General features: G+C 38.7%; 1 protein-coding gene and 1 long non-coding RNA gene across 4 annotated transcripts in view; one reads left to right on the top strand and one right to left on the bottom strand.

The window, feature by feature from the left end:
• The window catches only part of USP53 (ubiquitin specific peptidase 53), a 64,018-nt gene that overhangs the window by 4,900 nt on the left and 37,653 nt on the right, over window positions 1–21,465 (bottom strand). For all 3 annotated transcript variants that reach the window (XM_038399225.2, XM_043513426.1, XM_043513427.1), the window contains 5 exons: window positions 20,855–21,004; window positions 18,356–18,502; window positions 17,293–18,022; window positions 13,601–13,677; window positions 53–152 (listed from right to left, as the gene is read on the bottom strand). In XM_038399225.2, the coding sequence (XP_038255153.1) occupies window positions 53–152; window positions 13,601–13,677; window positions 17,293–18,022; window positions 18,356–18,502; window positions 20,855–21,004 (1,204 nt within the window). The remainder of the gene's footprint in view (window positions 1–52; window positions 153–13,600; window positions 13,678–17,292; window positions 18,023–18,355; window positions 18,503–20,854; window positions 21,005–21,465) is intronic.
• On the top strand, window positions 2,937–11,462 carry LOC122459915. Its single transcript, XR_006280899.1, has 2 exons — window positions 2,937–4,366; window positions 4,802–11,462. It is a non-coding gene; the product is annotated as an uncharacterized LOC122459915 (long non-coding RNA).

Genomic DNA, 21,465 nt, shown 5'->3' with positions numbered 1-21,465 from the left:
ATTGTATTTCAGATAGAAAAGTTTCACAGTAAGAAACAAAAAAGTTAATTACCTCTTCAGTGGAGGACTGTGCATCTTCAATTGAGATTCTGAAGGAAAGTTAGTGTGTAGTCTGTAATTAACTTCCATACTCATTTGGTCTTTCCTCAAGTCTGGAAAAAAATAGCCCAGTTTTACTTTACAATAAGTAAAATACTTCCTCTTTCTTAAGGGTTCATTACAAGTTATTTACACTAACAAAAACCTCCACTAAACAGGACACTGTTCATTATTTTCAAAATTAGAATGAAAAGAATATATGGGTCAACAAAACCAATTCCAGTAAAAAAACCTTCTACACTGTTTTTCATAAGTTCAATTTGTTACACTTCAAAAAGGGGCTTTTTAATAAGGAAGACTTATTAAAATATCTACATACTGAAGAGCTTAATTACTCAAAATATACCTCTGATTTCTCTGTTAATATCACATGCTTAAACACCTAGCAAGTGATGGACAGAATGCATTTTTAAGATTTCTAGATGCTGTGGGTTCATGGAGGCACAAGGTTAAAGGTTAACTTCAACTCCCAGAAAAGTATATAGAACAGGTACATAATCCTGCAGTATCTGTGTTCAAGATTATTTACTATATATGCTATTGGTATCCATGTCCCCCATGTGCATAAGGTCAGATTCTTTTCACCAGCAATGTCCCCTGGGACCATGCCTGTGCCCGAGATGTTCTCATGTCCCCACCATCAAAGGGCATAAAGGGGCAGAACAGGCCCAATTACCGTTAGTTACTTCACCAATATAGAATCACAGAAAGGTGGACACCATAGTAGCAGAGAAAGAAGAGTCGTTGAATCCACATGGACAACACATTTTGAAGAATCACAGTTACTTTAGGTAAGTAACCATTCTTCTGAGCAATTGTTTACATGGATTCCACTCTTGGTAACTAACCAGCAGTTGCCTGTTTGCTTGGAGGTAGATACTAGAGTTCCTACTTAAACAATGACTGCAGGACAGCCCTACCAAAATGGGCATCCCATCTGGAAGGCTCTACACCAAGGCGCAGCGTCTTCTAAAGGGTGGGCCAAACTCCACACACCTGCATCCCAGATTGCCAGGAGAGGGACATTCTTCTAAAAGGCAACAGAGGATGCATGATTTCCAGTAGAATGAGCTCTAATGTAGCAAGGTGAATTTAACCTCGTTAATTCGTAACACATCCTTATATAGCTGGAGACCCACTTACATAACCTCTGTGATGGTATACATTGCCCCTTAACTATCAGCAAAGGCCATGACTAGATTGAGCATGTTCTTGAATGGTTTTGCCTTGTTGATGCAGGAAGACAGTCCTTACTACACTAATTGTGTGTGTGAAGTTTAGCTTCTCCCAGGGTTGAATGAGGTTTGAGACAGAAAACTAGGAAGCAAATAGATTGGGTCATATGGAACTCAAACCACCTTGAGCAGAAACTTCAGTGATGCCTAAGAGAGACTTTGTATTTATGAAATCCTGTATAAGGGGAACCTGACATGAAAGCATAAATTTCCCCTACCCTTCTAGTTAATGTACCAGCCACTAAAAAAGCAACTGAAAAATAGCAACCTATTCCCTGTACCAAAGGTTAGGATGCGAAAAAATCAATCCTGCTAATACCATATTGAGGCCTTTTAGGAATCTTGGCACAGTAGTGAAAGAAAATGTAGTATGGCTCTGCATAGGAGGGTAATGCACATGGTCCTTAAAATTTGGCTGTAGAGTCGATGAAGGGAATATTTTCCTGTGTGGCATCTCTACTCTAAAATATAAACGCTACTAAATGGACCCTGACCCTTATGGGCCTGATAAAGTTCAGATTGTTTCACAGCTAACAATCTAATACTGCTGAAACTGGGGATGTCAAGAGAGGCAGCTGGTGCTGAGATGCCCTAATGGAAACCCTCTTCCATTTTGCTTGTAATAATTTTGCTTTGTAATCTGGTTGAAGGTTTCCTTCTTTGGAATAGAACGTTCTGAACTTCAGCTAAACAGCTTTTTTCGGTAGATGTCAGCCAGCTAGTATCCAGGCTGTCAGATGTAATGAAGCTGTGTTCAGGTATAAGATTAAGCGTTCTGCACAACAATACTGAGAAGGGCCAGTAGACCAATGGGGAGGACAGGCTGTGCTGAAAGGTTCATCAGTTGTGAATACAGGAACTGCCTATCCTATGCTAGGGCTATCATAAATGCTCTGTCCTATGTCTTGATTCGCCCTCCTCAGAACCCTTGGTATCACAATGAATCAGCAGAAAGTCATACATCAGTCCTGGCATCCAGGAGATGAGAAAGGCATCTGTCAAGGGGCCTGGGCTTGAAACACCCCCTGGAACAAAATATCTGACACTTGTTGGCCTGATCTGTAGCGTACATATGTTTCTAGGAATCCTCACTTGCAAAAGTTGTTCTGTAGTACTGAATATTTAAACAGACCACTCCTGGTTGTCTGACAGCTTCCAGCTGAGTTGATCAGCTAAGGTGTTCTAAAGGCTGGGAAGGTGCTGATCCACTAGGTACATTCTGAATAAGATCCCACAATTCCAAAGCTACATAGCCTCCCAACAGAATGGGGATGATCTTGTTCTTCCCTGCCTGTTGACATGCACAGGTGTGAAGTTGTCTGTTGGCACTTGTACTGTCGAATCCTGAAGAGGCAGGAATATTTGCATGCCAGGCAGATGGCTCTGAGCTCTAGGACATTTATATGGAGATAGGCTTCTTGAGGAGACCATAAGGCCCTAAATCCAAAGGTGATCTAGAAGAGGAGGAAGAGGTTACTGAATAGAGGAATCAGAGTAGCAGCCCTGTTAGTCTGTATTGTGGCACCTTAGAGGCTAACAAATTTATTTGAGCATAAGCTTTCGTGAGCTACAGCTCACTTAATTGGAATGCATCCGATGAAGCGAGCTGTAGCTCACGAAAGCTCATGCTCAAATAAATTTGTTAGTGAATAGAGGAATGTCACCCAAGTTTTGATAAGCAGAGGGTAGAGAAAAGTTCTTGCAGACCTGAAGAGGGTCAGTTTATCCACCAGTTTAATAAGATGACTTCTTGTGGGACCATGATCATCACATGCACATGATGTCTATTGTAGATATACTGATTTGAACACCTGAATAGAGCATAGGTGAAGTCTGGCAAACTATGTCATACTTGAAGCTTGAAGCCATGTGTCAGAGAAGTCAAGCACGTTTTCACTGATTTTCTTGGGTGATCGTGACGTTGGTTGGTAAGATCTATTATTATTTGAAATCTTTCCTGTGGAAGGTAAACTGTTGACCTAGAGTCCACCGCTCCTGCTCCAATGAAAGCTATGCTCTCAGCCATAGCAGATTTCTCTCTGTTGACTGAGATCCGGGAAGACAAAAAGCTTTAGGGTTACCTGACTTCAGTTGTTCACCTGGTTGGGGTCACCTTCCTTGAATTAGTTAAAGTATGGACAGACCTGGATTCCTGCCTTTTTTAGATGAGCTGCCACAATTGCCAAGCACTTGATGAACAACCTTGGTTGTGTGGAAAGACTAAAAGGCAGGACCCTGTATTGGTAGCGTAGCGAGGCAGAGTGGTTCCCTGCCGCCCCAGGGTGGGATGAGCCCTTCTCCAAACCAGAGTGAGCAGAGCCAGCGAGTCCCATGCCCACCCCCCAGTGGTCAAGGCACAGGACAGGAAGTATAAAAGCCCAACCCCAGAGCTCACTCAGGAAGCAGCTGCTGGAGAGGCCAGACGCCGCCGGCCTAGCTCCCAGTTGGGAAACCTTGGCGACCTATGGCGGACCCGAGGACTGGCATGACCTGCCAACGCCCGACACCGACCAGAGCCTGGAGGAGCTGCCCAGCCTGCCCCTTGCCAGTTACCCAGAAACCCCATGGTGCTTGACCTCACAGAGGACACGCACCGGACACAGGTATCTCCAGAGGGGGAGTTCGGAAGTAGCCCGGGGGCAGCCAACCCTAGTCTGGCTGCAGCACAGCCAGAGCTTATGTCAGTGTGTTGTGGCCAGGATCCCCACTGACTCCACAGCAAACCTGCCAAGATTTCTTAAAATAAGAGGTGGTAGCCATCAGGAGGCCAAGATGTTAAAAATATTTCTCAGGCTTTTGACACTGGCATCAAATTTGTTGCCTGGTGAAAGCTCCAGACTGAAGAGCAAAAGAGGAAACGGAATAGGATTGCCTATGGTGGAATCTCTCTCTCCTTCAGCTGATCTGAGGTCCTCTTTTGTCTGATAGTAATACTGGGCAGAGGAGTGCTGTCTGAAAGATGGCTACTGGCATCTGCACTTTCTTCTTGAAGCAACAACCATGGGTCCAAAGAGCAGAAGTCAGGAAAAAAGGTTGCTTTATCTTAAGAACCTCATACTCAAAGCCATTCTGCGAAAAATGTCTTAAAATGTTGTTCAATAGAAAAAAAGTAGACATTTTGTCTTGAATTCCTTAAGATTTCCTCCTCCCCTCCCCAATATTATATTTTCAGGTCAATATATTAAGTTTAGATCCAAAACTAGGATGGAAGAACTTTTTAAAATAAAAAAATAAAGCTAACGAATACATTTTAGCCTAACAGTTGCTACTAGGTTTTCTGTAATTATAGTTAAGCTTTTAACATGCAAACTCTAAATTTATCCTACATGTATATCATTTGGTTCTTATTTTTATCTAGTTATGTTTTCCCACACAAAATTGCTCCTTACTCCCCATAAAATGACTAATGTGAACTGCGGATCCTAGCAAAACAATTCAGTTAATGATTTTACTGAATTTTGTTTCAGGAGATGTGAAGTCCCTCGGTTGGACACAAGGAGGCAGCAGCGATTTGCAAACAATCACTAGAATGTCATTAGGGCAGGCGTTCAATCACAGCCACTCTCAGACACTGGGAGGTTTGTGCATTTGGAATTCCAGCTAATTTAAAAATAGCTGTGCTATTTTTCTCCTCTGCTGACAGAGATCCATGCATGGTTAAAAGGGGGGAGAGAGAAAAAAAAAAATCTACAGGGAATTTTGGCTCCAGGTTCTTTGCAAACCTAAATACAGTATGGCAGATGTTACCATACTGCACAGCAGAAGCCTCAACACCATCATAAAAACCTCAAACAATAAATTAAAGATTATTTTGGAATTTCTCAAATACAAGCCAGTCAGATTTTTGGGATTTACCTTCTCACTTAAATATCTGAATAGATAGCCTTGTTTTTAAAAGACTACAACTGCCATTCTTCTATCCACCGAGTAATCTAACTCCACCACCACCACCCTGCCCTAAAAAGGTGAAGATTGTATTTCCACATGCTTTAGAAAATATTTTCTATTGAATTGTCAAAATATACAAAACCCGATTTTAGTAAACAAAAGGAACTTTACTTCTTTATGAATATGTCCAGCAGTTCAGATTTGATTATATATATTTTAGAGTAGATGTAGAACTATTAGTAAGAAGCCAAACTATAATGACTGACAGTATTTTCTGCGTGACAAATGGTTTTTGTTTTGTTTTTTTAAAAGATTTGAAGAATTTACAGAGGGATTAAAATTTGGGACTGAACCTTGGAAAAACTAGACTATAGTAATACTGTCATGGAAGTTTTAATAATAGAAATGAAATGAAGTAATTCGTAATTCACAGACATCCACTCGTTATATACCCTCCCTTCACTTGGACATGCACATCGCACTTAGGTACTTTCAGAAATCATTGTTTAAAAAAAGATCTGATAAAGCTTAATTTAGTTGTCAGAATTAGTTTAATCTTGCCCCTGCATGATCCATGTTAGGTTTTATAGTGCTTTCACTCTATTCAACCCCCGATTAAAAAACTGGAAGTACTCTTAATTTTACAAGTAATCCATCCACACACATTTCATGACTTCTCAGAAACCTGCAAATTAAACAGTTCCTTACCTCCACTGCATATACACATTGATTTAATAACTAGAATTGCCAGCAATGATTTCTACCCTCACGCACACTTTCTCCTGTGGGCACTAGCTAGTGGGCAGCTTCTTCTCCCCCCATGCTACAAAATTAAGCACAAATTATATTTTACGTATTTATTAATTGTTCCTTCCAAGTTAAAAAGAAAAAAAAAAAATCTTAAAAAATGGAGGGCCTGAGTTTTAAACTGGCTATTGAGAGTGCGATTTTTAAAAGCCCCCTAAATAATTACAATCCAGAACTTTCCCATATTAGATTAAAATAGTTCCTCTTCATTTGGGGGAGGGCAGGGGAAGGGATGAAGGAGAGGTAGGCTCTATCACTTCTCTCTCCTGGGGCAAACACCATGTTCCACTTTTCTCCGCCTCCCATAGGAGAAGGAAGAAAGGGGAGCACAGGGCCTCATTCCATCCAGCTTTTCCTCTCTACAGAGGAAGAATACATTGCTTCTTTACACCCTGATTTACATACTCCTGAATGGTTTAATCTCCTCCTTTTCAAGGAAAGTCCAGTGTGTGACAGCGGGCCCTAGGTTTTGTCCCAAGGGTTCATGCAAACTTTGTGTGTGGGTTTCAAATAGCAGCCTGGCTGAAAGGAGGGTCAGGACCAAAATAAGAAATTAAAGCACACATGTAGACAGAACAATGGATCAGATGTGTGTGGAGGGGTGTCTTGCAATAACTGGAAAAACTGGATTTAAATTGGTGTTTCTTGTACATATTACCAGATTTTTTGTGTATGGGGCGTGGGGAGAAAGATTTAGTTTAAAGGACTAGATTAAAATCTTGTGCTCTTGTAATTTAAAATTAGAGATTTGGTTGTCATTTTACACTTACTTGCACTGATGTAATTGTTATAAAAACAGGCTTTTAAAAGAATCACATTTGTCATCACAAGACATATTTTATCCTGTAACTATATTTGACTAGAAGGAAGATTTTAGATAAATATGAAGTCAGTCACAACTAAAGCCACTCTAAACAAATATCCTTGTTATAGTTCATGTTTCACATTATGCAAATTAAATAGCTGTACACTTCAGTACACAGTTCTGTGAATATAAAATGAGAGACTGTCATATACATTTATTGTGCCTTTAAAGGCAGTGACTGGATTTTGTTAAGGAAACAAAGATTAATATGTGAAGTTCATTTGGACAAAATTTAAAAAAGACATTCCTATTTTTTCCTTTGTAAATTTATGCTTTGAATTTTCACTAGGGGAATGAGACATCACATCTCTCCTGAGTAAAAAGGTATCCCTTACACTACATCTCTTTCTTCCCCCGTTTTTACTCAGGTAGAGATATGATGTGACACCTATCCTCAAATGAACTGAAACAATTTGAGCCTTGTGTTTGAATTCATTTTTCCCCCCCAGTTATTAATTCAAAAAGGTTTCAAACAAACAGTTGGTTGTCTGATGCTGTTAAAACAATTGTGTTTACAACAGATGAGACACTGTATTAGCAGTATGACAGAGCTAACATTTTATTTAAAAAGCACTGCAGGCTTTAGTAATGCAAGGAATTAGTTGTTAATTCCTAAAGAGAAGAGAATTGGGATTAGAGGACTAAAGATCTGAATTATCAGTTTTACCCTTAGCTCAATTCACTCATTTGTAGAACGTGCAGCATTTCCCTTCAAGATCCTTGAATAAGAAGGTGCTATGTAGATGGGGAAGTAGCCATGGGGAGCCGAGGAAGCTCAGATGCCCAGAGGTGCCAAAGAATAGGAGGAGGAAGTAGGACAGAGCCCAGGAAAATAGCAATCAGGTCTTGAAGTAGACCATAGCTGCAGAGCATAGGGTCCCTGTGCAGGAACATGGAGTACAGGATGGGCCTGGATTCTCCTACCAGCTACTGGGGAAGCTTTACCGCCTTAGACATAGAATGGAGGACTGGCAGGAAGGGCAGGGGGACAGTTAGTCTGGAGTGATTTTGACAGACCTCAGAAGAGATGGTACTGTGATCCAGCTAGAGGGCCAAGTCATGAAGAGGGAGCAGCCAGAGTCCCAAAGAAGACGGCAACCCTGAGTCCTGGAGGGTAAGACTGCGACAACAGCTGAGTTGGAACCGTAGGTAGGGAAGCTACTGGTGACCAGTGGTGAGCTATTCCCCAGGTGAGCCATGAGGAGACACACCAGCAGAGCGTAATGAACCCTGTTACAGCCTCAAAACCCCATTCTAAGGATGGCAGCCTGAAGGGTGACAGGGTAATTCCACTCTCCTTCAGTCCCTAGCATCTGCAGTTGTTTTGTGAACACTTATCCACTTATTCAGGATTCAGGTGAAGACTCAACTCCTTCTACATGTCACTAAAAACTTGATGAGAAAGGCTTTAGTTATTATGGAGCTTCACCAGCTACAAACATCCACAATACTCAGAAAATATTCCATAACCCTTTATCAATTCTCTAAAGTCCTAACATTCCTGCATATTGATGACTAACAGATGCCAAAGAGAGAAGTGTCTGAATATTTCCACATCACTGCATTTAAATGGATAGTTAACTTTCTATATAGAGACTCATTTCCAGTTCACCTTTTCCATCCCATTCATTAGGGTGAAAAGATATATAACAAGAGTTGTTTTAATGAGTCATTCATACCTAACCATGGCAAAATAAATTTGATTGAAATACTGTAATTGATATATTTTGCTTATAATCCTCTTGCTTAGTAGATAAGTATGGAGCTTGAGACATTTATTGACATTTTACTGCCTCTGTCAAAGGATACAGAATGGCTCTAAGGTCAATGGCGAATAACCATATTCAGTTTGAAAATAAATTATTATGATAACATATGATTCAACAAAAATGTGATACAGTAGGCAGAGAAAAATCCCAATAATACAATATGTAGACCTACGGCATTATGTCAAAGAGGGAGTCATCATGAGTCAATTAATAAGTGCTCTCTCCATTAATTAGCATGGACAGGTGTCCACATTGCAAGAAATTCCATTAAATAGGCTTAAGTAACAGGCTGTCTGTAGGCAAAAGATGGGAGATGAAAGTAAACTTTCTTCTCACCCACGAAGGAGGTCCTTTCAGCTTAGAAGTTTGAGAAACACTGGCAGGGACAGCTGGAAAGCTTGCATTGCCACTGCTTATGCCATCTCTCCCTTGTAAAATAAAAGGAGTTCAGTCTCTTGGGCAGTCAAGCTGGCAGCTTTCATGAACACTAAATTCACTAATAAATATGAATGACTATGCAAGTGTTGTATCAAAACTGATCAGAGTAAACAGCTGAGTCAAGGGTGGGATTTTCAAAAGTACTCAGCACTTTCTAACTGTACAGTAATTGATAGAATTAAAACAAAGTTAATTCCACAGTAAAGATGGGGTGAGGGAAAACAAGACAAAACCTGATTTGCCCAAAATCAAACAAGTAGCCAGTGACAGCTGGAATCTGAACTAGATTGAATTCCGCTTTTCTGTTCAGGGTATGTGCAACTTTCTAAAGTAATATTTCTTGTACATCCCATCCCTAAGAGGTTAGTACAATAGTTGGTGGGGGACTTTGGTTGGTTTAGTTTGACTACTTATTTCCTTAACTTAATTCAAAGGCACATGAAGTGCCAGACAGACATCTTTTTGTATGTTAGAGTATGTTTGTATGTATATTAGAGGAATCAAAATAGAATCTTTGGCCCAATGCAAACTTAAAATTTACAAGTCTCTTTAAAAAGACAAAAGCATCTCTATTTCCCTCTGCCTCTAATCAGGTTTGTGGTTACACCTTTGTATCTGAGCATATGCCAACCTGATTTGTTCCTTTAACTGCCCTTTATCCCAACATTACTCCCCCAAGTGAACTGTTAGAATGCACTATACTCATTACTTACAATTTACACTAATTACGCTTGCTTTAAAAAGGAAAAAAATTTGTTGCAACTTGTAAATACCCATTTTGATCTGGAAGATTACACAGATTCTGAATAGTTTAACAGTAAATATTTAGTTACTGAAGTGGAATATTTAGGATTCTGTATACAAAACATCAGCATCATTTGGAACTTACACATTTTTGAGGAAATATTTGCCATACAAATAATATATTTTTAAATGTAGTATTTGAACACAGTTTATTCAGTAACTTCTGAACAATACCTCAGCAACTGAAAATTTCAAATATTGTTTGGTTACATCTAATTTGCATTAGGTACTGAAGGTATCCTTTGATACATTGTCACTAACTTATTCCTACTGCCAGTGAAGACCAGTGTCCATTCTCCCACTGATACATGAAGACAATACAACAACAATTTGTTGTAGCATAAATGTAAAGGGCAAATATATTCTAGGTAATCCACACAATATCTGGCAATTTAAGTTATTCACTTAATGTGACAAGGAAACCAGACTGAAAAATAAGTCCTATATATTCAATAAAGAATTAGAATAATGGCAGAGAAAAGATACTGTAGATTTAGATTTAAGGTTAAAAAACAACAAACAAACAAACAGACTATACGAGTCGAACAGAAGAGTAAAAAAACAGCTAGGTAATTATAAAAATCAAGTGTCTCCTTAGCAAGTGGCCTAACAGTGCCAACAGCTGACAGATTGCTTTGTACAAGTACAGAAAATGTAATTGTTTCACAGATATGAGGTCGTGATTTTGGCTGACCTCATACTATTTCCTGTAATATTTATATGCTGAGGCACTTACCAACTTTATAAAAATCAAACATTTTAATATGTAAAGGAAGTTGATTTCCTTATTGTAAGTATTTCCTCCTAATATTGCTACATATAGGATGAAAACGAAAAGCTTCTGACTGACGTGTACAGCTATTTAAGATCTGACTTAGTATTGCGTTTATACCCAGCAGAAGACCTATAGTTCTGGAGAAAAAAATTCCTGAAGGGAACTGTTAAAAAGATTTAACAAAAAAAAGTTATACATTCTCATCCTCATAACAGAAAGATACTTATGGCTGTCGATTGTTGGCAAGCAATAAAAATAGAGATTTCAATTTAAACAAGTGTTAGAGAAAAAGTTCTGAAAGGCAGACAGAGGAGATGGAACTCTGGGACTATTTCAAATAAGGGTATATAGGCTAGGTTTGGAAGGACTAGATTTTTATCGGGAAATGTTGATTTCACCTTTGTGACCCAGGGACCTCTTGGTGCCAACTGGCAGGGACAACAAGAGTGCCTAAGGGCTACAGGGATCCCCTGGCTCTGGTATTTACTTCACTAATTCACCAAAGTATATTATGTAAAGTTTCTAATGAAAGCTAGTGTCATAAGAGTCCTCAATGATTGTGAAATGCATACATGGATAGTATGCAAGAAGTTATGCATATATTATACTGAAAGTTATGTTAAGTTCTCTGATTTTGGGCTGGTCACCAGTAAAGGGGTGAGAGGTTTACGTTTATCCATCTGTCTACACATAAATTGCGTAACGTAAGGTTCACAATGGACAACCCATTTACAATCTGAGCAGAATGTTAATCAAGTGATTGCGAAGATTCCAGAGGAGAAGAGAAAAAGTACATGCAATGAAGGTTATCCTGTCTGCAAGTGCACACAATGAACTATAACTTTAGGGACGGGGGGGAAAAAAAAGCCTCTGAATCTTTCCACTGAGAAGGCACGACAACATCATGCTTGTTTCATAAAGGAAGATCACAGCCAAGTCTGGCTATAATACCATGGAAGGATTTGATGTGAGCTTTTGTTTTGTCTTATGAACATATCTTTTTAGTTAAGTTTAGCCTCTACTATGCATGTTATGATTTTACTTTATATGTAATCCTTGGCTTCCAATATTTCTGCATGTTATCATTTGACTCGGTTCTATGTTACATAAACTTGCTTTCTTTACAAACAAACCTAAGTGCTGTGTGTTAAGTGGAGCTGTCTTCTATGATATAACTGGTAAACTGTGATGTACTGTTCCTTTGGATCTGGGAATTCTGTGAGTGTCCAGTGGATCAGGGTCTAGGCACTCCAGGCAGACACTTGGAGGACTTGTGGGTTGGACTGTGCCTATCATTAACCTGTAAAGAAAGAGTAAGGCCTGGAAGGTAGTTCTTGTATTGTCAGAGGCTGGTGGTGTTGGGAAACTGATCCACAGCAAGCACAGACACGGCATCTTCTTGCTAAGGGCAGGCAGTAGCAAGGTTCCTCACAACCCTGGGTAATCCCAGGAAACATACACCTTCCCCCCCCGCCACAAATATTTCCATCAATAATAACTGAAATTTACAGATAGGCAAAGAAAGAAAGATGCTGCTTGAGAACTTAATAGTTTGATTTAAGGATATTTTGTTTGAATATTTTGACATGTGATGTTGACAATTTGTTTTAACAGCTATGAAGCTTTAACTTTTTGAATCTCTATGTCTAATGTCATTGGATAATTACTGTTCAACCTCCACATTGTCTCCCCTCCCTCCCACCGCATGATTTCCCACAATTATGAACATTTAAGTCTATAAAAAGTGAAAAGCTCAAAATTATTTAAAAAAGTTGAATTCTGTATTCTATAGCATACATAAGGAAGGTAAGTTGTTTGTGTGACCTAGTGATTAGAGCACTGCACTGAGACTCAGGAGACCTGGGATCTATTTCCAGCTCTGCCACTGGTCTGCAGGGTGACCTTCTGCAAGTCTAATTCAGCATGCTGAAAGACATGGGTAACCAAAAAATTGCACTAGTGCCCTGCAATCTGAATTATGTAACAGTCAACTAAGCTTTACAATGAAACATGATTTAAGTGATAATTCAAGGATTCAACAAATATCAGTTAACTAACAGAGATGATCTTCTAATACATGGGTATGTGACAGTCTGATGAGCCTCATGACCAGATTGGGATCATAGGGTCTCCCAAGCTTTTCTCTGTTGCAGCAAAGGGTAACAGTATGGAGAAGACAAGAACTACTGTTCCAAAATACTTGAGTGGTTGGTTGGTTTTTAAAATCACTTGGTGCGGTTTCTTAACAAATGAGGCTGCCTAATAAAGGAGCTCTCTCATACAGACTTATTAAAAGTTTTAAGTGTTCCTAGAGCATGTAACATGGTTACCGAAATACCAAAACAGCATCAGTTTAGCCAGGGTTACCAAGTTGTCATGTGAAAAACTCAAATTATTAAGATTAGTCAGAACACTGAGTAATGGTGAACAGTATTTGAAGAATTAATCAAAGTATCAGTATTCATTGTGGAGAAAGAGAGCCAGCTTGCCACTATGAAGATAGGAGAAGGCTATAAACACATCGGATACGTACAGAATGGAAGCAATGCATTTCTCCATGGGAAAATGGTGGCCCAGTGGGACATATTCCCAGTACTATATAGATTCTGTTCAGATTCACCCAAATACAAATTAACTTCACATGTGAACTTGCCCATTTTGCCAATGCAAATCTAAGACTTGGTCATCTAGTACTAAGCAGCAACAGTTGGCATAGTAAGAGAAGGAGAAGTTCACTTTTATTGGGTTGTCAACTCCGCAAAATTTGAACTACCAGTAACTGTGCAAAGTCTATCTGGAACCTTTCAACTTTTTACACAGTATTAAAATTTAGTAATTGTTAAAATAGCAGTTTTGGACAATAGCACATCTAGAGTTTCTTTAGAAAACTTCGTAGTAGAATGCAAGTTAAAATTCTCACCATCAGAATAATTTCTGTTCTGCTGGGAGGTAGACGGCAACACACTTTCAGCATATTTGATCGACAGATTCTGGTCACTGAAAAATAAGACAGACCTTGTAGTTTAAAATTTAAATATTGGTGCACAATTACAGTTGCCCGTATATGTAAGTGTACACAAAAAATTTAATGTTTTATAGTATAAAACATTAAATTTGGCTATACAAACATTTAGGACCTAATCCTCTCCTTACAAAATTTACAAGTCTTACGGTTTAAGCAGTATACTCTACAGGTGAGCAGAATATATATAGTTGGTTCTCAAAGTGATTGAAATACGATGTGCTGGACGTGAAAGGTGACTGACAACGTACATTAGTTGGGAACAAAAATTACTTGAAACTTGTCCTTAATGAAGGCCTGGGAAAAGGCAGGATATAGTTTTGAAAATTTCCCCCTTAAAATGATAAATATTCCAAAGCATAAATGGGAGTTGGGTGCCCAACTCCCATTTTGCCTTTAAAAATCTTCCTCTCAGTTACCAGAGTGAGAAAAAGCACACCTTTTAAAGAAAGGACAAGCTTTCAACTCCAAATATTGATGAAATTTCCAAATGGGCACATGCAAAAAAATGGTGGTTTTAAATATTTAACTTTTCAATTCCTCCTCTCCAGAAAGTTTTTTTTATATTATATACAAACATACATACACAAGCACACAGACACACATAATTTTATAGAGTGGTAGCTGTGTTAGTCTGTATCAGCAAAAACGAGGAGTCCAGGGGGTTTTAGCCCACGAAAGTTTATGTCCAAATAAATGCGTTAGTCTCTAAGGTGCCACAAGGACGACGCATTGTATTTACACAATTTTATGTTGTTGCCATTTTCTTCAAAGTTTTTTTAATTTTATCATGCAGTTAGAACCTTCCTTATGCACTAAAACTTAGTTTAATACCTTCAAGGCAGAAAAACATTACCATGTCAAAGTTAGACTGTCCGAAACAAGCAAATTGGTCAAATACAATCAAATGTGGTGTTACAGAGCCAGAATTACATTCCCACCCCCTGCCCCCGTGTAAGCCTTAATGAAAAAATAGCACTTCATTTTGATTTGAGCAACCTGAAAGATTTCAATAATACATACTATACATAATACATACTATTGATTCAGCTTCAAAGATGAATCTTGTAAAAGTACATGAACATCCAGCTACAAAGAGTAGAAGAGTTACTCTTCCTCCCACAATTGTCAATTGCTCAACAGACTAATAATCAAACTCTTTTCAGTGCTGTACAAGCTATAGAAGGCAAAAACAGCTCTGCCCCAAAGGACTTTTAACCAATATAAGGGAAAATAATGGATCAGACAATCTGTGGACCAGATAACTTCAAACCTCAAAGCAATTAAACTGAAAATTTGCTTAATTTTTGTTTGAATATTACCACCTATTGTAATGTTCTTCTTTGGAAATCTTTAAAGAAAAAGTCTGTTTTGAAGAGAGATCTCAGTGAAGAGAAGAATGGTCTTATGTTGGGCTATAGACTGTTTTATTATGCACTTTTCAGACTTACATGATTAGATCTGTGCTTATGCTATGGTAAACAATGGATAGATTTACCATGGCAGATGCCACACAAAAAACTTTGGTTAACTCATCCTCAAAATACTACTTCTGGCAGAGATTTTCAACAAGGATACTTGGCTTTGGAATTTGCTTTCTTCCTTATTTCAGGATATGAAATTTTCAGGTCATGCTGTAAGACCCATCCGTTTACCTCTAGGGGAAGAATGGGGTTGATTGTGTGGAGTGAACAATTAATAGGACCATAATCTAGGGAAATATTGCATGTCATTTTCCTTGAATGAAATATGGGCCCAAGTTAATGTTCCATGTCACTTATATAAAACTATTCCACAAAAAAACATTAAAATAAGTATGGCTTAATTTTTGTCATTCTTGACACAGAAGAAATGGATTTTATGATTTTTCATTCAAAAGAGTTATATTTTGACATATATTTACCATCACATCCACCTAGATGCAAACAACTGAAAATATATCAAAGGATTACAAGTTTAAACCCTAAAATGTTTGGGGGTTAACACAGCAGAGACTTGCGCTGACCACAACCGGATAAAGTATATTTTAAAAGCATAAAACCTGTTTACACTATGAACATATTTTAACACAACCTATTTTCCTAGTCTAGACATGCATTTACTCATTAACATCTTGTTTGTATCAATATTAAAACTGAACGAGGAGTACTTGTGGCACCTTAGAGTCTAACATTTATTTGAGCATAAGCTTTCATGGGCTAAAACCCACTTCATCAGATGCATGCAGTGGAAAATACAGTAGGAAGATATATATACACACCTACACACATACCCCCCCATGAAAAAAAGGGTGTTGCCATACCCACTATAACGACAGTGATCAGTTAAGGTGAGTTATCAGCAGGAGAAAAAAAAAACCTTTTGTACTGATAATCAGGATGGCCCATTTCCAACAGTTGACAAGAAAGTGTGAGTAACGGTAGGGGGGAAAAATAAGCATGGGGAAATAGTTTTACTTTGTGTAATGGGTCATAAAAGTAAAACTTTTGTCTGTCAGGGGTGTGAAAAAACTTCGACTGACAAAAGTTTTATCAATAAAAAGCACCGTTGTGGGCAGTGTTTTGTCAGCAGGAGACTCTTTCCCACCGACAAAGTTACCGCCCCTCGTTGGGGGTGGTTTTATTTTATTGGCAGGAGAGCTCTCTCCTGCCAACAAAGAGTGGCTATACAGCGTATCTCACAGCGGCACTACTGTTGCAGCAAAGCTGTGCCACTGTAAGGCGCACAGTGTAGACATAGGCTTAGAAAAATACATATAAATATGGTACAAGCAACTTGCCACTGAAATTCAGTTATCTGCAGTATTTCTACTACCAAAAATAGTCATTGGCTAGGAAAGTAAGGACCATTTTAAGTGGCAGAGCTTGGTGCTTTTTAAAAAAAAAAAAAAAAAAAAAACACCCATGGTTTAGAGGAAGAGAAAATTTAGATTCCTAGCAAGTAGACCACACTATTCAAAGTCTTCAGTATTAGAGAGCCATGAAAACAAGCTGTTGAAGGTTTTATATCATCTAATGTTCATTGTTTCAGTATATTACAGTTTGCAAAAAGTTTAATAGTGCTTCGGATTTATTGAACTGGTGTGTTAAGCTCTTTGAGGCAGTTTTATTTGGTGCACTTTACCCACTCAACTGCAAGATGTACACCTAAAGTTCTATATAAATGAAATGTTTCATTCTAGATTACATGCAACAGTGCTTTCACACCATTCTCACCGATTTGTCTGTCAGCCTTCTCATAAATTCTACTCACTAAGGTACATGTAAGGGCTGCAGAATAGGTCCAAGTCTCATATAAGAGTTAATGAGAGTTTTGAATGGTGAAAACGTTGGGCCATGGTGATTATACAGAATTCATAATTAGTTTAAGAGTTTATTTGACTTTGCATTGGTTTCCTACACAACCTCCCCCACTCTCTAGGGCCTAAGTTTTTTAATTAAAACCTTTCCTAGTTTTCCACAACTGTTTCCTACAATAAAAGATGGAACGTTCTAACAGTTAACTTTACCCACAATCCAGAAAACACCACATGGCACTAAAACAATTCACACTTGGTTAAGACTCTTATTTAGAGTATTTGTTAGCATTACCTGCAGGAAAGAGTTTCTTTAATACCCTTGATGTCCAGTGGGCTCGTTCCTTCAACAATAGGCGAATCCAGATTGGCAGATTCATTGCTGATATGATCACTACTTTCATACCCAGACTCAGTCCTTTGCATCTGCCAACTGTCAGCATGGATTTTTCTCTCTGTAAATCCTTTAATTTTATCAGTATTTCCTTTTCCTTCTGAATCCAAGGAACTCCGACTTCCTGTCTCCTGTTTTGTTTCATCTTCATATATAGTCATTAACCCTTTCTGGGTTTGGTTCTCTTTTGGCCAATTGTTAAAGTTCTGCTCCTTTTCATGTTTAGGTTTACTGCTTGGATTTGCCTTATGCTGTGGGCTATGCTGCTTCTTCTCAGTCTCACTGAAAATGCTGTCCACATTTAGCATCTCTCGCATAGGTTTCCAACCTCTGTTTCTGCTTCTGCTGATACTTCCTTTGTCCCTAGAGTCTTGGCTGCTGTCTGTATCATAGCCAGTTGCACTGTCAGCTCTAGCCCTGCTCATCATCATTTTCTCCCTAGCAGGAAAAATGTCTCTTTTATTTGATCCTAAGACCTGGGCAGCAGGCCTGGGTTGGTTTGGTATTCTTTCATGGTTGTAAGGTCGTCTTCCCTGGCTACCATATAGGCGCTGATCAGTGTAGTGTGTAAATCCATTTCCAGCAGGAGGTGATCCGGACTTAAAATGAGAACGGTCTTCCCCTATTAGATCTTGTAAAAAGAAAGAAAGAAGAAAGAAGAAAGAAAGAAAGAAGAAAGGAAGCTCTATTTAAGTTCTCCTTCAAGTACATTCTTTTCATAAAAATCTTCCCTGTCTGACGTTGTGGATAAGACAGCTATTTATTCCTGCTATGCCATCACAATATAAAGGAAAAAAACCATCTCAAATGGCACAAATTTTAAAAAACATCTGTAAGAGTGGAGACTTTAATCTTGGGATTTTTTTTTCTTTAGCTCAAGTAGCAAATTTAGCACAGAGCCATTTGTCTAGATTAAAAATGTTATTTTAGCCATTTGTTTCTAAAGTTTGATTTTTAAATGTACCTCTTTGTCTCCCAGAGTCTCTTCTTGGTCCTCTATCTGCAGCTTTTCTTAGGTAGGATGAAAAGTTTCTCATATCAACTGCCTTCTGGGCACACTCTTTGGAGATGTCCTTTAATTTGTCCTTCTGATCACTGTGCCCTAACTTAACTGCAAAAATATTCATTATTGCATCTTATCTAAATAGCCATGGCAAAAAGCGTGTACAATTACACTTACTATACCTTCACTTTCAAGTTAATATTAATAGAATTACTTAAAAAAACCCGACCACATAACCACCTTTTATCTACCTCAAATTTTAAAAATCAAAAACAGTCAGCACATAGCAAAATCCATTAAGTTTAATACAATAATATATAATAACTTACCTTAAAGGGATCCTTACAAATATAAAGTTATAAATTTGACAAAATATATATACTAACTGTGCTTCAGGTAATCATGGTTTAATTTTAGCTATTGAACATACAGTAACTCCTCACTTAAAGTTGTCCTGATTAACGTTGTTTCATTGTTACTTTGCTGATCAGAGAACATGCTTGTTTAAAGTTGTGCAATGCTCCCTTATAATGTCGTTTGGCAGCCACTTGCTTTGTCCACTGCTTGCAGGAAGAGCAGCCCATTGGAGCTAGCTGGTGGGGGCTTGGAACCAGGGTGGACCGGCAACCCCCTCCCCCCCATCAGCTCCCCGCTCCCTTAAGTTCCCTGTGCGGCAGCGACCCAGCAGGCTATCAACTGCCAGAGGTTCAGCTGTCCCTCCCCCCACTGCCTCTATGCTGCTCCTGCCTTGGAGCTCTCCCTGGAGCCTCCAGCCTGCTGTGTGGGGGGGAAGGTGGGGGCTAATATCAGGGAGTCCCCCTCCCCCCGCTCCTGCCCCACATTTACCCCATTTCCATAGAGTGGGGTGGGGGGGGGATGAGAAGACACGACAGGGCTCAGGATGGCAGTAGCTTCCTGGCAGCAGCTTCTGTCTCAACTTGCTGATCTATTTACAGTGGGGTCAGCATACTTAAAGGGGCAATGCATCTCTCTCTCTCTCTCACACACACACACACACACACACACACACACACACACACACACACACACACACACACACACACAGTGTGTCTCTCTGTCTTTGTCTGCCATGCTGCCTCCCCTTCCTCAATTCATGCTGCCTTGTAGAGTATGAGGCTTCATTAACAACAAGTTAACCCTTGAGGGCTCAGCTGATTGCTAGTTCATCATTTAGCAGGAAGGCATCCCCTGGGAAATATCCCACCCCCTGACTTCACCACCTCAACCAAGCTTCAGAATCATCATTGCTGTGTACCAGTATTAAATAGTTTGTTTAAAACTTTTATACACAGAGAGAGAGAGAGAGAGAGAGAGAGAGAATAATATAGCCTTTGTCTAGTGAAAAAAATTTCCCTGGAACCTAACCCCGCCTATTTACATTAATTCTTATGGGGAAATTGGATTCGCTTAACATAGTTTCGCTTTAAGTTGCATTTTTGAGGAATGTAACTACAACGTTAAGCGTTACTATATTTGAATTGAATGAAAATTAACCTTTAGGGCTCATACTAAAACGAAGCAAAGAGTTAATACTTACTACTGCATCAAAAGCAAAGCTTTGTTTTTGAGAATATAGTGGAATTTCAAGTAAATAATCTGTAATCTGTTTTATTTAAATTGATGTTTCCCAGTCAGTGAGCAGTGTCCATTTTTGGGTCACCATGGGTTCCAAGTGAGTTAATAGCAAGTTTAACATTTTTAAAATTTACAATGAAAGAAAAGAGTACTTTAGTCATCGAGTCTGATTTCAAATTGTAAGAAGAAAGTAATTTTAGCTAACATCTAGACACTGGGAGATAGGAGGGGTAATTAACAGAGAAAAGAAAAATCTCTTAATTAAGCAGAACCAGTTTTTCTTGGTTAGGTCCTTCACTCCTTCTCTCTTACTGGTCTTTAAAGGTATAAACCACGCTGGCAACCCAATGAAAGCGGGTGGGGGTGTGGAAGTGAGGGCAAGCTATGCCCTTCCTGCATCAGCATCACTCAACTGTGATATCCTGATAAGACAAATGACAAAATACTCCTAACTTGAAAATCTGATTTACACAAAAATGGACTGATGTTTTAACAAATATAGTAGAAACCCACCATAAAAAGGAAGTGACTATTGCTACTTATGCTTTCCAAACATAAGTCAAGGAAAGATCAATTAAAAAGCAACGCATTACATTAAATAACTATAGCCCAATATTATTACAATAGTGGATTTTTATTAGAGCAGGAGGGCAGTGGAGAGTTATGTGTATGCATAGTCATATAGTGGTTAAGTTCAAATATAGTTTTTCACGTCATTTAATCATTCCTCATGGTAGGTGGACTGAAAGTTCAGTACCAATGATGGAACTATTTCAGAACAAGCTTTGCAGCTTAAGAAAATGTATCTAAAGTAACAATGCTGTGAAAAAAGTTACAAAATTACATATTTAAGAAGGTACTTACCTGGCCCCCTACCACCACTTGCTTGAATAGAGCTTCTACTGAATGCTGAATTGTCTGTCTGAAATTTTTTAATGCCCTTCTGACTAGCACATTCTCCAAATCCATCCTCTTTTGTGAGATCTGACTTTGGAACGGATGACTTCTCAAATCCTATAACATTAAACATCATTCATCTTCAGAAATGAAATTTTTGCTCATTTAGACCTTCGCCACATTTATTTTTAATTTCAAGAATTAGAAAGTATAGTTTTGGATTACTTTAAGTTTTACTTAATAGTTTACTTAATAGTTTGTGGCATACAAGAAGATTTTTGTAATATGCTCCATATTATGCAATTTGCCAAAATAAATGTGGGGATGGCATTCAATTCTGATTTTCTTCCTTGAGATGGTCTCCATCAGGCAACAGTGCACAAAGTGAATGGGAACAGGCCAAATTCAATTTTCCTTTCGTCATCACTTTCAAATTTTATAACACAGATAGGACTACTAGAAAACAACAGCCAAACACTACAGAGTCGAAGGGCTAGATTCTGACCAGGCACCGAGACTACACTGGCCTTCCATAATGAATCCCTAAATAAGATGCTTCCTGCAACCTCAAGGCTTCA

Source organism: Dermochelys coriacea, chromosome 4 (assembly GCF_009764565.3).
Source record: "Dermochelys coriacea isolate rDerCor1 chromosome 4, rDerCor1.pri.v4, whole genome shotgun sequence".
Classification (NCBI taxonomy): domain Eukaryota; kingdom Metazoa; phylum Chordata; order Testudines; family Dermochelyidae; genus Dermochelys; species Dermochelys coriacea.
The sequence above is the reverse complement of the archived record's forward strand: the minus strand, read 5'-3'. Positions and strand labels throughout refer to the sequence as shown.